General features: G+C 46.2%; 1 protein-coding gene across 1 annotated transcript in view; it reads right to left on the reverse strand.

The window, feature by feature from the left end:
- Nucleotides 1-11,121: 11,121 nt before the first annotated feature.
- LOC135909616 (serine hydrolase-like protein) overlaps nt 11,122-14,502 on the reverse strand; it is a 47,746-nt gene continuing 44,365 nt past the window's right edge. Inside the window, exon 3 of the mRNA XM_065441606.2 lies at nt 11,122-13,037. Coding sequence (XP_065297678.2) covers nt 12,068-13,037 — 970 coding nt within the window. The 3' untranslated portion in view covers nt 11,122-12,067. The remainder of the gene's footprint in view (nt 13,038-14,502) is intronic.

A 14,502-nucleotide genomic window follows, 5' to 3' on the forward strand; every position in this document is an offset into this window, starting at 1 on the left:
CACATTCCTAAAGCGCCGCCAAATCAATGTTGAGACTTCACAGCTATTTGGTGGTCAACATTTTGCTGCCCTTTTCGCTCCTTTCAGATGGCGGTAGTTATCGGCATCTTCTGGGGTGTGAAGGCCAGTTTTCTCATAGATTCGGTGCACGCGCGATTAACTCGAGATGCGTTCAGTTGTCACCACCTATTCAACGGTCACGCGCATTGCTGTTGCATCGTTAGTTCCACCTTCTTTGTTTAGACTGATCCAGGGACCAGGAAAGGGATTCGGTTCGTTGTCAGCTCGCCTGTATGCACGAGAAACGAGTTGCGGCCGGACAAAACGCCAGTTGCGTTTAACTTGTCCTTTTGCTTCATTATTTCCTCGATTGACGGCTCGCCGCGACGGTGGCAGATCCTCGGAACCATATACGCGCGATATGGGTTAGATAAGGTGGAAAATAAAATAATGCGAAACAACGCCCATCATCAAACCTTGCAGTAACCCTTAAGAGGAAGCTTTAGCTCGGACCCAACTCTGACGCGGCCTATTCAAGTACATGTAAAACGCGAAAACGCTTTTTTGAGATAACCCCTGGACCGATTTTAATGAAGCTTGTTGCATATGAGAAAAAAAGTTAAATTGTGGTGACTGTTGGAAGCGGAATTTCCATTTATGGCCTGAATCTTGTGAAAAAGATTTTCAAGAATTCGAGAGTTCGAAGAAGAAATAGACGCACAAAGTTTACAAAGTGATAGCTCTGCATGAAGAACAGATACCGCAGTTCTATGAACGGCATCCATTAGATCATTCAAAGCGGACAAATCCGATACGTCAATTTATATCTTACGTCAATTTGTTGCGTTGTGCACAAGGGTTCAGGGAAAGCTGTATTTCCATATCACTGAATTTTTTTAGATTCATGTGTAACAACTAAATACTGTCCCCTTTATATGTAATATCAGATGCAATTCACAGAATTGTGATATTATTTTTCCTTTTTGAGGTAGAAAGTTGTAAACCTGATAGTTTCGTTTTCAGAAAATTTTATACTTTTTGCCAATTTCTTAAATTATAAATTGACAATCTTAATCAAAAATCGCAAACCAGCAGTCATTACATTTTAAGTTTCTCTTTTAAATGCAACAAACCTCGTCAAATTTGGTGCCATGGTTGCCGAGAAAAACGAATTCTCCTTTTACATGTGTTTAGATAGGAGCACCCGAGCGAAAGCTTCCTCTTAAACCCATAAGCAATACGTCTGTCACCCGTTACCTCGTCTGGTTCTTCCCTAATTGTACAGCACTATTCGTGCAAAATTGGCAACTTGAAACAAGAATCCCAAGGAGTTGAGAAATTAAGCGATCTACTAAGAGAGAGAGCCAAGGCAGCAGCCAAACAGGAAGAAAAAGCGAATATTAACAAATTTAGCCGTTGTTTATGAAAATATTTATGGATCAGCATCTTCTTGTTTAAAAAAGAAGTAGAGTTAACTCCTCCGGAAGTGGAGAACAATTCCATATGTTTTGAATGAGGGTTCTACAGTGATCAGTCGAGCCGCCTGAAGTAGCCACTTCGATGCTGTGCTTATGTACAGGTGTTTTTTTAACCTTCCGCGGTGGGCGCAGTACGTCTATAATTTCAGCGTCCTGCGCTATACACGGTTTTACGGGACTGGCGGCCACGCAACGTTACGCAACTTCCGAAATAATAATACCAGTCGGTTGTGGCATTTGGTAGAGCAGTAAACGAGGGATCCGGAGGAACTATGATTGTCCCGCAAATATATATTCCTCTATAATTCTTTCAGAGCTAATTAAAATAAAACGCTGCTATAGTCGTATACAACTCAAGTCTACAGTGAAGCCTTGCCCACACCCTCACAACCGCCAGCCACTGTTCCTCCCTGAGGCTGCAAATAATTCGTACTTCACACTTTTCCTGTTACCCGAATCAGGCGATAACCACACACACACACACACACACACACACACACACACACACACACACACACACACACACACACACACACACACACACACACACACACACACACACACACACACACACACACACACACACACACACACACACACACACACACACACACACACACACACACACACACACACACACACACACAATATTATTAGCGTGTAAATTTATACGGTTTCCCTCGCCTGTTATAGTGGAATGGCGAATGCCTAATTCTTTACTGAACTGAAATAAAATGCTTGCTTCGCTGCAACTATGCAGTATACTGTCAAGTTGCGCTTAAGTTGGCAGTGAAGTTTCATGAGCGAAACGGGCTCAGCAGTGAAATGAACTGTACCGCAGGCTTTTGAAGATTTAATTAATTAATTATGGAGTTTTACGTGCCGAAACCATGAGGCATGCCGTAGTGGGGGACTCCGGACCACCTTGGGTTCTTTAACGTCTACCTAAATCTAAGTACATGGGCGTTTTCGCATTTCGCCCCAATCGAAAATGCGACCGCCGTGGCCGGGATCGGGTTTCGATCCCGCGACCTCGTGCTTCGCAGCCCAACATCATAGCCACTAAGCAACCATGGCAGGTAGACTTTTGAAGAGTGAAATGCTCAGACTCTATACACTTTGTCTATGTCTCTTGCACATCTTATAGCTTCCGTCGATGAAAAGACTCGTCAAGAACAACAGAAGCTCCTGAGGTATCAAGTACGACGCCATTTTGAGAAGACCGCATGACGACGATTTTGTTTGCTTCTATGATTGGCTGGCGGAGTAACACAACCCCGCGTGCGCCGTGTGCCTTGGTTGACAACTGCTGTTTTTTTTTTAGTATATGCTACCATAGAAATCTTTATTTTGCAATTGTTCTTGGCAGTGTTCTTCATACGCTTCTTTCCTGCGCAAGTCCATTTGATGTGGTTCCTTGTTTGCCGAGTAAAGGAGAGGCGTATCTCACAGGCGTACCTGTGAGGTACACCTTATTTCATTTCTCTTTTGCGGGTTTACGCATCTTTATGGCGAATGGCGGGCGTTATTAACATTTGTACTGGTAAAGGTACCCCCTCCCCTTATTTGCATAGAAAAGTTACCTTGAGTGCCCCCCCCCCCCCGCCCCCATCCGAGAAAAAATCCTGTGTACGTGCCTGCAACAAGATGTACTGCGTCATAGTATCATTCGGCATTGTGGTTGGTAGCGAGATTCCCACATCGCGGGCCCACTGATATGCCCAGAAGGTTTGGTCTTCATCGAAGGCACGGAGACATGCAAGCGGTTACATAAGAAAGCTATCGCTGACTGACAGTCACCTTAGCTGGTTTCTACCATAATGCGATAGCATTATAGACGGACTTCGCCCACTTTGGAAGTATAACGTTCCTGTGACGAAAAATATGAACGAAGGCAATGCAGTCTAACACAGCGTTTCAAAGCGCTATAGCCGTCACGAGAAAAGGATGCGAGAGACTGGCACGTGACGCACGTGCCAGGAAATAGGAACTTTGGCACGAACGAAGCGTGCGTTTTTCGTGGCCTGATGGTTAGGGCATTGGACTACTGTGCTGAAAGACAGAGGTTCAATCCCACCATTGGTCACGCATTTTCTTGCGACTTTATAGGCGGACTTCACCCTTGGAGGTATATGGAGAGAAAACTCGAAGCGTGTTGAGCGTACTCGAGCACGTCACTGTCTGCATGAAGTCGAAAGTTTGTAAGTGATAATAGGCATATATAGAAACGTCACCTTGATAAAATGAGTGTGCGAGGTCGCCCGTGACGTACGCGACCGCAGCATTGGAGACGTCCCAATGACCGCATTCTATAAGTAAGTCGAACGCCTCTACAAAGAAATTTAGACTCTACAGCGAAATGACCTCTACAAGAAATGGTTGATTTTGCCCAGAATGAATTCCTATCTTTCAAACGTGTTGCGACTGCCTCTACAACGAAGATCACTGCAACGAATTTGTACAACGAGGAATTTAGGCGTCCCCGACGGCTGATTTACGAACGCTGTTTACTGGTGCCGCCAGTATCTTCCGCGCAGACATCACCGAGGTGCGCTATGCGCCAGCGCTAACGGCAGCGCTGTATTTTGACGAGCGTGCCGATATAAGAAGCAGTCCTGCTACATTGATCCTCCATGGAATCGGTCAACTCGTACGCTGGTTGTCGTAATGCATCAGCGGGTGCGACGGCTGATAAATGCGCAGCTGTTGTTGACAACGCGACGATGTAATCGTAGGAGGGGAAGGGACTGTATTCTGTAAGTGTCCACGGAGTGGAGATGTCCATTTCGTCTGCTGCTGAAGTGCTGATTAGCTGAGCGTGCCTGTCTCCTCCTCCCGCATACGCCACACAGCCAATCAGACGAAATGACGAAATGGACGAAATGGACATGTCCGCTATAGGCAGACGAGATGGACCGACGAAATGGACGCAGAAAAGCAGACGAAATGGACATGTCCGCTATAGGCGCATAGTTACGTTATACCCCCCAGCTTCGAACATTCACGCGATGTCAGTGTAGTCACCCATGCTTCAACGCATTGATTCCATTCGCTTATCCTTGATACGTGGGCGACAGAGTGGGCGTACGTGTGAGTTTATGTTGGGGCGTATGTGTGTACACAATGTGCGAGAAACTTACTATTGTCAGGAAACGGCACTACTTCCTTTGTCGCTGTGCAGATAGCGGTATACTCACTATCTTCCACTGTCAGGATTGGGGGCTCAATCCCATCGTCCGTGGTCCTTTGCCAAGATTGGAGTACGGCATGAATTCGAAGGTAGCTGGCCCATGCCGTCGTCCAACTTATTTACGCTGAGATCGTTGATGAAGTGAAGAACTGCTTGTCATCGAGAACGAGGAAAAAGGGTTTATTTACAGAAATTAAATCAGTCTAACATGACTGCTTGAGAAAAAGAGTATCAGTCCAACATGACTGCATGAGAGAAGTGACTCAGTCTAACATGACTGCTCAAGAGAAGTGTCCTCAGCATTCGCACAACCACAGTTTTTATACACTCGATCCGCCGGTCCTACGACGCGGCGACTGTTCGTTTACTCATCACCAACGCGCCGCTGCTCTGCAGAACAGTTTACGTACACAAAGGCAACCGCGCTCTGATGCCCGACGACGGCGTTGGCGGGTGCCGTTCCGGGAACTATCGTTGCCGCTCGAGGGTCGCTCGTTGTTCCGTGCCACTCCGAACCGTGAGAAGCACAAAAATACGTCGTTCCCGCGGCAGCTTGTCCAGGCGTGTCAAATCAGCTCCGCGTTGGGGAACTCTGGAATCATTGTCCACACACCGAACTCGTCCCGTCACAATGTCGATGGGGCTGGAGGAAGGAAGCGGGTTTTCAGCACAAAGGCCGCTTCTTCGAACGCCTCCTAGCTGCAGTGACGGAGAGGGAGCGGAATGCGCGTCTTGCACCCCTTGTCGTAATCGGGTGGCAAGGTGGCAATCTTGCTTAGCGGCTCGCCATTCTTGACACCACGCTTCGGGATTGAAGTCCTTTCTCTGGAGTTTACCAATATTGCGCTGGGGGTTGATTGATTTTTTTTTTATCGTCGGGGAACGCCATGAATCGCGAAGGACCGGCAACTCAGGTAGTTCTTGTGTTGGCTCGTTCCATTCTTTTATATACGAGTCGCTACTATGCTAAGGTCATAAGAAGTGGACAAATATCACTCGAATCAAAAGTTTCTGGTATTATCAGAAGGCTAGATGCACTAGAGGAAAAGTCGCGAGACGTTGATAATGTCAGCCACAAGGTTTCCAGCATAACGAAAATAATTGAAGAAGTTAACACTCGGAATAATCTTTTTGAATCCCATTTAAATGAACTGGAAGATCGGTCGCGCCACGACAAATTAATGTTCCATGGTCTCCCTGATAATAACGAGACATGGCAACAAACAGAATCGAATATAACCACATTAATTGGTAGTATTACCGACCCACATCCTGCAGACGCGCAACCCAACATGCGTACCGCCTAGGTTCGTATACGCCAAATAAATCCCGTCCTGTTATTGTGAAGTTCTTAAACTTCAAAACCAACGAGAAACTACTGCCTCTGCGCAGCTATTCAAGCATAAGATCATAAATCGAAGCGAGGATTTTTCCGTTGCTACATGAACCGCGCAGAAAACTGATAGCATTCGGTAAGAGCCAAGCCTCTCCTGAAACTTTCAAATTGCGACATATGATAAGATAATACTGAACGAAAAATGATACGTGTACAACGCTAGTTGAGATCAAATCGAAAAATTCAAGCAACGTAGTGATAATGTAGCGCTTGCATATCCTGTCCTGCCACGTCGTCCGATCTATAGGAAAGCGCGAGGGGCAGTGGTTCACTTTCTTCATTTCCTCAAGTTTCAGTTTTATATTCTAACGTCAGAAGCACCTCCAACAAATACGATTGTTTATCTTCTGCAAATTACATACGTTCTGCAAAAATCATTGCGCTTACTGAAACATGGTTGCCTGCGCATGTCACTGACTCAGAAGTGTTTCACGGTGCTGCGCAATTTCGTGTTTATCGCTGCAGTCGTGCTGCGCGCAGAGGTGGCGCCCTTTTGGCAATTTCAAATCACATTCCGTATTCTCTTGTCTGTACAGCTTTCTCAGTTTCCGTATCTCTTGGTCATAAAAAAACTTCATCATAGGCATGTGCTATCGCTTACCCTCTGCACAACCTACGTTTTTCCATGACCTACACGACAGTAAAAACCTTGTTTGCAAACGATTTCATCCACTCTCATCCTACTTCTGGGCAATTTTAATCTTCCAACCATAACCTGGAACGATCAACCTTCTTCACTCTCTCCCTTTTAGGTACAAGCTAAAGAGTTTTTAGACTTGTGCTCAGTTTTTTCATTGTCACAACTAGTAACACAACCTACACGTGTAGCTTCTAATGCCGCAAGCACCCTTGACCTGGTTTTGACATCCCATCCTCATACAATCTCGGAGACTACACACCTACCTGGCATAAGCGATCACTGCCTACTTGCATTTTCAACTAACTCTTTAACCCCCAAAACCAAATAAAATTAGCAAAACTATCCATATTGACAAAAACGCTAACTTTACTGCCATAAATAACGAATTAACTGCATTTCTCGACACTTTCGTACCGAATTTTGAAATTCGTACGCTGCAGCAAAACTGGGACATGTTCGCCGTTAAAGTTCAGAAACTAACTGAAAAATACATTCCATCCCGCATCATTACCTCGAATTCTGATGCTTCTTGGTACAATACCTACCTTAAGCGCCTGTGTAACCGCAAAAAACGCCTATATCGCTCCGCAAAACACTCGCCAACGGACACACGCTGGTCTGCCTATAGGTCCGCATTCGACACGTACGTAACAGCACCAAAGAACGCTAAATCTAACTTTCTATCTAACGTACTTTTATCAATGTTAAAGACTAACGTTAAAATGTTTTGGGGTGTAATCAACGCCTTGCATGATGAGCGCCTAACACTGGAAGACCCATTGGGCATCCTTATACCTAAGTAACAGTGCGCTGCTGCCCTTAATGACGCAGTTGTGAAAAAATTTTCTGCCCCCTGCAAGACCGCCTACCTCCTACTCGCCAGTACGATTATATAGTTATGCCTCCAGTGATCGTGGAAACGGATGGCGTTGCGAAACTAATTGATTCCCTGAACCTACACTCATCGCCTGCTTACGACTCTATTAACTCAAAATTTAGTAAAAATACAAACGCGGTTAGTTCTGTTATGCAAACAAAACTTTTTCAGCGATCACTGGATACATCTACTCAATCTGGCCAATGGAAAATCGGGAAGGTGGTTCCACTACATAAATCAGGTAACAGCTAATTATCGCCCCATCTCAGTCTCAAGCACTTGCTGTAAATTGCTCGAACATATAATTTTCAAACATCTTGTTAACTTCCTGGAATCCAATGCATTTTTCACACCAGCTCAGCATGGATTTAGAAAAAAAAAACATTTTCATGTGAAACTCAGCTTGCAATCTTTACGCACAAATTGCATCATATTCTCGATCGTTCGTCATTTGCAGACTGCATTTCTTTAGACTTCGCTAAAGCATTTGATAAGGTCTGTCACAAACTTTTACTTTATAAACTAAGTCAGCTGGACATTGACACTAACATCCTGAAGTGGATTGAATGCTTCCTATCTAATTGCTCTCTCAATTTGTAACTGCAAACGGCCATAACTTCCCACTTCAAGGCGTAACTTCCGGTGTAACACAAGGTTCAGTACTCGGGCCTCTTGTTTCTCATTTATGTTAACGACCTCCCTTCCTCACTATCATCTAACATTCACTTATTTGCTGATGATTGTGTTATCTTTCATGAAACTAATGCAGAGGATGCTAACCACCTTCAGTCTGATCTAATTAGTGTAGATAACTGGTGCAAACAATGGCTAATATAACTAAACGTTAGCCAATGTGAAGTAATGTGTGCATCCCGAATAACTAACAGCATGCATACACATTACCTAAATAATGTTCCTCTGGAGCTAGTTCACTCTTATGTGCGCATATATTTGGTAATTTATCTTGGAATGTTAATACCGACTACGTATTCCGCAATGCTAACCGCATGCTTGGCTACCTACGCCGTAACTTTTCAACCTACTCTTCATCCCTAAATATGCTTCTTTATACTACCCACACGTCCGAAACTTGAATATGCATGCGCTGTTTGGGATCCTGCCATTGACAAACTAATTAATTCATTAAAACTCGTGCAAAATAATTCAGTTAGTTTCATATGACGTAATTACAACAGAACTGCAAGTGTGTCTGCCATGAAAACCAACCTTGCACTTACCCCACTTTCTTCTCGTCGTAAAATTGCACGTTTCTTTCTTTTTCATAAGTTAGACCATCATTCAGCACTCCGCAACGACGTCATTTTTCATCCACAATTCGTATCGCCTCGTATCGATCACCGTTATAAAGTTGGTCTTGAATCATGTCACACTAAAACTTTTTTGCAGTCATATTTTCTTTGGTCATCCACGGAATGGAACCATCTTCCTGGTAAAGTCGTATCCATTTGCGATCACCAAAGATTTCGACCAGCTCTAGCTAAAATTATGTAATCGAAGCATTCTTTTTTTACTGTACGGTTGTAACGTAAGTGCTTTTGTATTTACCGCTTTACTATCTTAGTTTGCTGCCAATTTATCATGACGTTGTAAACCCTAGCTAAAACTGTATAATCAAGAGCCTTCGTACTTAAACGTCCTGCTTTCTTTTTCTCATTTGCTGTAACCCACTCCCCTCTTTAATGCTTTTGGCCCTGAGGGTAATTATCAATCAATAAATAATAAATAAAGTAAATTACGTGGCGTGCCCAGCTCCATTTTTAATGTTAGCTTAAATATCGGCTACAGCTGTTAGCTCTCTAATCCACAACGCTGTCTTCCTGACTCTTAACGGTACACGCATAATTTTTCGTTCCATAGGTCGTTGCGCGGTCCAAAGCTCCTTCTCAAGCTTATTTGTAACAAGTTTCCGACCTATATCTAATTGGCACCGGTTTTGCGACCATTATTATCCAGCTTCGTTTCTATTACAACACATGTCCTAAAGGTGATAAGTAATGTTTTACTTAGTGGACCTGCTTAATTTGCAAACTAAAAATTTCTATCTGTTGCGCAAGCAATTTGTACGTCCGCCTCTACCAGTAAAGCACCTGGAAAAGACCAATTGTGCCGTCACATAGTATTTTCATTAAAATAACCCGTTCAATAGAAAAGAAAAGAAAGAGGTAAATCCATTGCATATGCCAACCTCGAAGCGCCTTCATAGGTGTCTGCGCGGGAGCAGAGCTCGTGAGAACGCCCATGAAGGTAAGCAACTCTTCATACTTATCTTCACTCCTCTTCTCCCTCCTCTTCCGCACAATGTAGCAAGCTAATAGACATTTACGTCACGCCGACCTACCTGCCTTTCCTGAAATTTAGCGTCTTTCTTCATCTAAGTTAGTTCGCCAATGCTGTCTTTACCGCAATAAGAAGTATTGTAAGGGGAAGCCCGCTTGCGCAACGCTCTTCCTTTCATATTGGAGTACACTGAAAATAAATGTTTATTATACGAATATCTGCCGGGCGTCGAATCTGGGCATTCTCGACTCGGAGACTACACCGTCAGTGCATAGGACACCTGCACGGGCCGTGGGGGTCTAATGTTTCTTTATGCAGCGTTCGGGGCGCGCGCGCCGCACACTGAACGCTGATGGTTAATATTGTGCACAACGTCCGATATTTTGATAAGTATGATAGTTTTCTTCAACGCGATCCCAATGTTATTGCAATATCAACATAGGGTACTGCTACGACAAGTCTGAACGTTGTCGAATTTAGAAAGGCTCTTAGGCATGGGAAACAATTCGTCTGTTGTCAAAGGTGAACCAATAGCAATTTGAAGCAAGTCGAAACCCATCGAAAGAACTGGAAGAGAGCACTGCGACACGGAAGGCGAAGTTACGACATGGTATTCGGCCATCGGTTTTCCACGCTGTGGCATAGTAGCGCGAATAAAATTCAATTGCAGGCGTATTACGATGCCGGCAGCTCTGGACGCTATTGCAAAGTTCTTGCCGCGGATCCAAATTCTGACGTTATACAATGACCTCAACTCTGCTTTGAAAAAAAGTTGTGAGTTACGAAGTAAGGTAGTATTTTACAGCTGCAGATAGTCCTGCGCACACTGTTTTACCACCGTGTTCTTATCCGCGGTCGTCAAGAAATATCGGACTGCCTCGTCATTCCAACGCATTTACTGCCTCGCATTGTTATCTAAGATGTACGACCTGTGACTGCTTTCATCTGCCCGACAGACTGGAGAGAGCCATGCCAGTATCAACGTGAACAAAAAGAAAAGCAAGAAAGCGTTCACCTGTGCACGGTGCACGGGGTAAACGAACAAAGAGGACAAATAAAACTCTCTCACGAAGGGCCTTTGTCAACGCTTTTTGCAGTGACGGCAGTTTACAGGCCGCTGCTTTGTGACAGGAATGCCAGATAACCAGCACTGCCGAGAGCTAGAGAGCTTTGACCGACATCGCCATCGCAGGAACGTGGACACAAGCACTGATAAGACTCGGTCACTATCAAAAAAAAAAGGAAAGAGAAAAACTTTTATTGGCCTGAAAACGAGTTCTTTCTCTAAGGCACTCCGGAGAGCACGCATGGCACCTCTCACACTTCAGCGGTGCTGCGGCTCGTTTAAAACGCAAGAACCCGCAAATTATACCATGCACAGCTGCGCGACGATATGAGTAAATCTACAATATGCTGTGTGTACAGATAGTTATGACTGATTGTGTTTTGTCTCTTGTCTAGAATCTACGTTTTTTATGTGCACAGTAACATGCACTTGCGCGATACGTGCGACCGCCATTCTTTTTTTTCTTTCACGGTCACTGTAATTATTAGGCGTGATTCTCTGCTCTATGCTTCACACGTCCTTCCAAACCCTCCCTGCGTCATCGTTTGTGAACTACGTTCTACTTAAGTATTGTTAAGCATCATCCTTACTCTGTCGGGACTTGAGTGTCTTTGGACTAAATAACTATAGAGTTATAAGAGAGGAGCCAAAATGCGTCTGCGCGCATTGACAGTGGCACCTTGAATTGCCCATGGGTGTGTGCGTACCACGGAGGAGGAGAAAAAACAAAGTGTGACCGTCAGTCCACGCGCGCCGCCATTGTAAGCCATCTTCATTTCATACTCACCTGGCTCGCTATTCTACTAAGTCGGCGCATTGCGGATGTTTAATGTTGTAACTGCGCTTCGAAACTCACGTGAGGCTTCCTATAACGTCATACGACCCCCATTTGTACATTATTGTTCACGGGCGCCAGTCAGCCATGCCATTGCCATCATTATATGTTATGTAATGACTATAATGTGCTTGAATGATGCCAAACTACAATTATTCTTAGGTTTCCTTCCTCCATGGCCTGTACATTGGGACAGAATCCTACCAATTATAACTTATAGTTCTTCCTTGGTCAGGAAAAACAGAAATGTTTCGTCATGCACCAGACCCTCTCGGTGCAAAGTTGGTTTATGTGCACATGAAGTCGTTCACCCTGCGCGCCACCGTGTCATGGTCGGTCACGTGCTGGTGCTTCCCGCTCTCCAGCACGACGTAGCTGAAGCGCGAGCACTGTTCGGCACCGAGGCAGCGCACGATCGCCTCCAGGGCGTCCAGGTGCGGCCTTGCGCCATCCGAGAGCCCGCAGTCCCGCTGCAGCACCATCAGGTTGTTTCTGTAGCGCGGAAGCGTCCTGTCGAACACGCCAGGGTAGAGCTCCTGCGGTCGCGCGTGCCTCAATCGGCGGTCGGTCGTGAAAACGTAGCGGTCTCCGAACACGCGCGTGCAGCCCCTGGCCATGAGCAGCTCCGCCGATGCGGCGCTATGTCCTCTCGATGCCAGGACGTCCATGACCTCCTGCCTGGTGTACAAATCGCGATGGTCTTCATCTTCGCCCATGCGCTCGTGCGGCTCAAAGCTGGGGCACGTCGCCGGGAAGGACCCCTCGATGGACGCAAGCCGGGGAACCCTGTCCGGCTGTAGCGCGGCGAGGTAGTAGCCAATGCCAGCGCCCATTCCGAGTCCCAGGACAGAGAAGGTGTCCCACTTGAGGTGGTCGACGGCCGACAGCACGCTGTCGACGTAGCTGTCCAGGGTGTAGTGTCCGCGGGCCGGAAGATGCGAGGACATGCCGTGACCGGGTAGGTCGAGGGCCACCAGCTTGAACTCTGCCTTGAGGAAAGGCACCAGGGCTTCGAACACGGCCGCGTTGTCCAGCCAGCCGTGTAGCGCCAGAACTGGCTGTCCGTCGTCGGGCCCCCACTGCTTGCCGGCCAACTGGCCGTTCGGCACCGGGAGCACGAGGTCGCGGGTGAGACGCTCCTTGAGCGACGCCGAGGACGCCTCACGGCGCGAGCCCAGCACTCGAAACGGCTCTACGCAGGCCCGCGGCGTCTCCCGCAGCAGGCCCCTCGCCAAGACTAGTGCAGGGCTGCTCAATCTGCGAATGTTCGATTGTAGGAAAGAAGGATGGGCACGGGGTGACTCGAAGTTCTGATGGACATTGTGGTCGTGTTTCGTGCATTTACAGAGCATGCCGTTGCTGCTATTTTCTGTGCTCTTTCTCTTGTCCAGCACTATACGGGACAGCTCTGAAATCAATAGGCACGGCAGTTTGAGAAACATCAGAAAACGATAGAACACGCTAGAGCAATTCTATCGATGGGTGGTTAGGGAGAAAGTGTATTCTTCATGGAAGTGGCGCTATCTTCTGCAGTCGTAGTCTAAAAGAGAGAGGAGAGATTATAGCGACGCAGGAACGTGCAGCAAATGTCTCACTGAAGAATGATCACTTTTGCCGGCCTTGTGAAGGCACTGCTCAGAATTTATAGGAAGCCAGACCAAGAAAGGAACACGGTTAAAAAAAGAAAGAAAGGGTCAAGAAGTGCTGCTTCTCTGGCGATCTTGTAATTCATACTGCGCGATCTTACGGCAGAACAGAGAAGGGATAATGCGCACAAATCGCGGTAGAGTGCGATATACAAGAAATGAGAAGCCAGGGCTGGTGCTCGTGAGCAGGCGGGCAGCTCTATAAAAGCGTGGCCATTTGATGGGCTAAGCTTGCTGCAACTCCTGCAGTAATGCATAAATCCGTGGCCACTCCCATCGACTGCAGTGACCATAGGGTTTCGCATTATAACAACAGTGAGAAACCCTATGGCAGCGACATCACCGCCATGTGATCAATTCTAAACTAAACATATAAAAATATGCGGATCCCATGCACTGTGGGAGTCGATGTAACCGAAGCTTTTTGTTCTGTTTGCTTTGATTGACAATAATTAGTGGTGATATACTGGCGGCGAATATTTAATTTTTTTTCAGCGTTAGTCCAATACCAGAGTGGTGAGATAATGTTAAACGTTACCTTGCGTGCACCCCTGCTGTTTGTCTACGTAGAACACAGAATACACAGGGAGACCTCTTAGCTTGAGGCCGTTGTTGTGCGCCATTGTTCATAACCTCTGAGAGGGTTGAGCATTATCATTGCCTCACATGGCACATCGCATCGTTGCAGAAGCGGTAAGCTTTGTTTGAATTACGGGGCCGTACGCGCCAAAGCCACGATCGGATTATGAGGCACGCCGTAGTGGCAGGCTCCGGATTAATTTTGCCGCCCCGGTGTTCTTCAACGTGTACCTAAATATAAATGCACTGGCGTCTTTTTGTATTGTGCTCCTGTCGAAAAGCGGATGCCGCGGTCACAATCGAACGCGCGACTTCGAGCAATGTCATAGTCGCAAAGCTACCGCGGCGGGCACAGAAGTGTTGATTTGACGTGGGACCACTTGCGCAGTGTCGCCTATAGACCCTACTGTGCGCTTCAATGCATCTTCTGCTTCCGCAAGTCCTGCGTAAGTTGTCCGCTTGACACATTTGAATGGCGTTTATTTTTCAGAAATAGC

The sequence above is a fragment of the Dermacentor albipictus genome, chromosome 1, assembly GCF_038994185.2.
Source record: "Dermacentor albipictus isolate Rhodes 1998 colony chromosome 1, USDA_Dalb.pri_finalv2, whole genome shotgun sequence".
Taxonomy (NCBI): Eukaryota; Metazoa; Arthropoda; class Arachnida; order Ixodida; family Ixodidae; genus Dermacentor; species Dermacentor albipictus.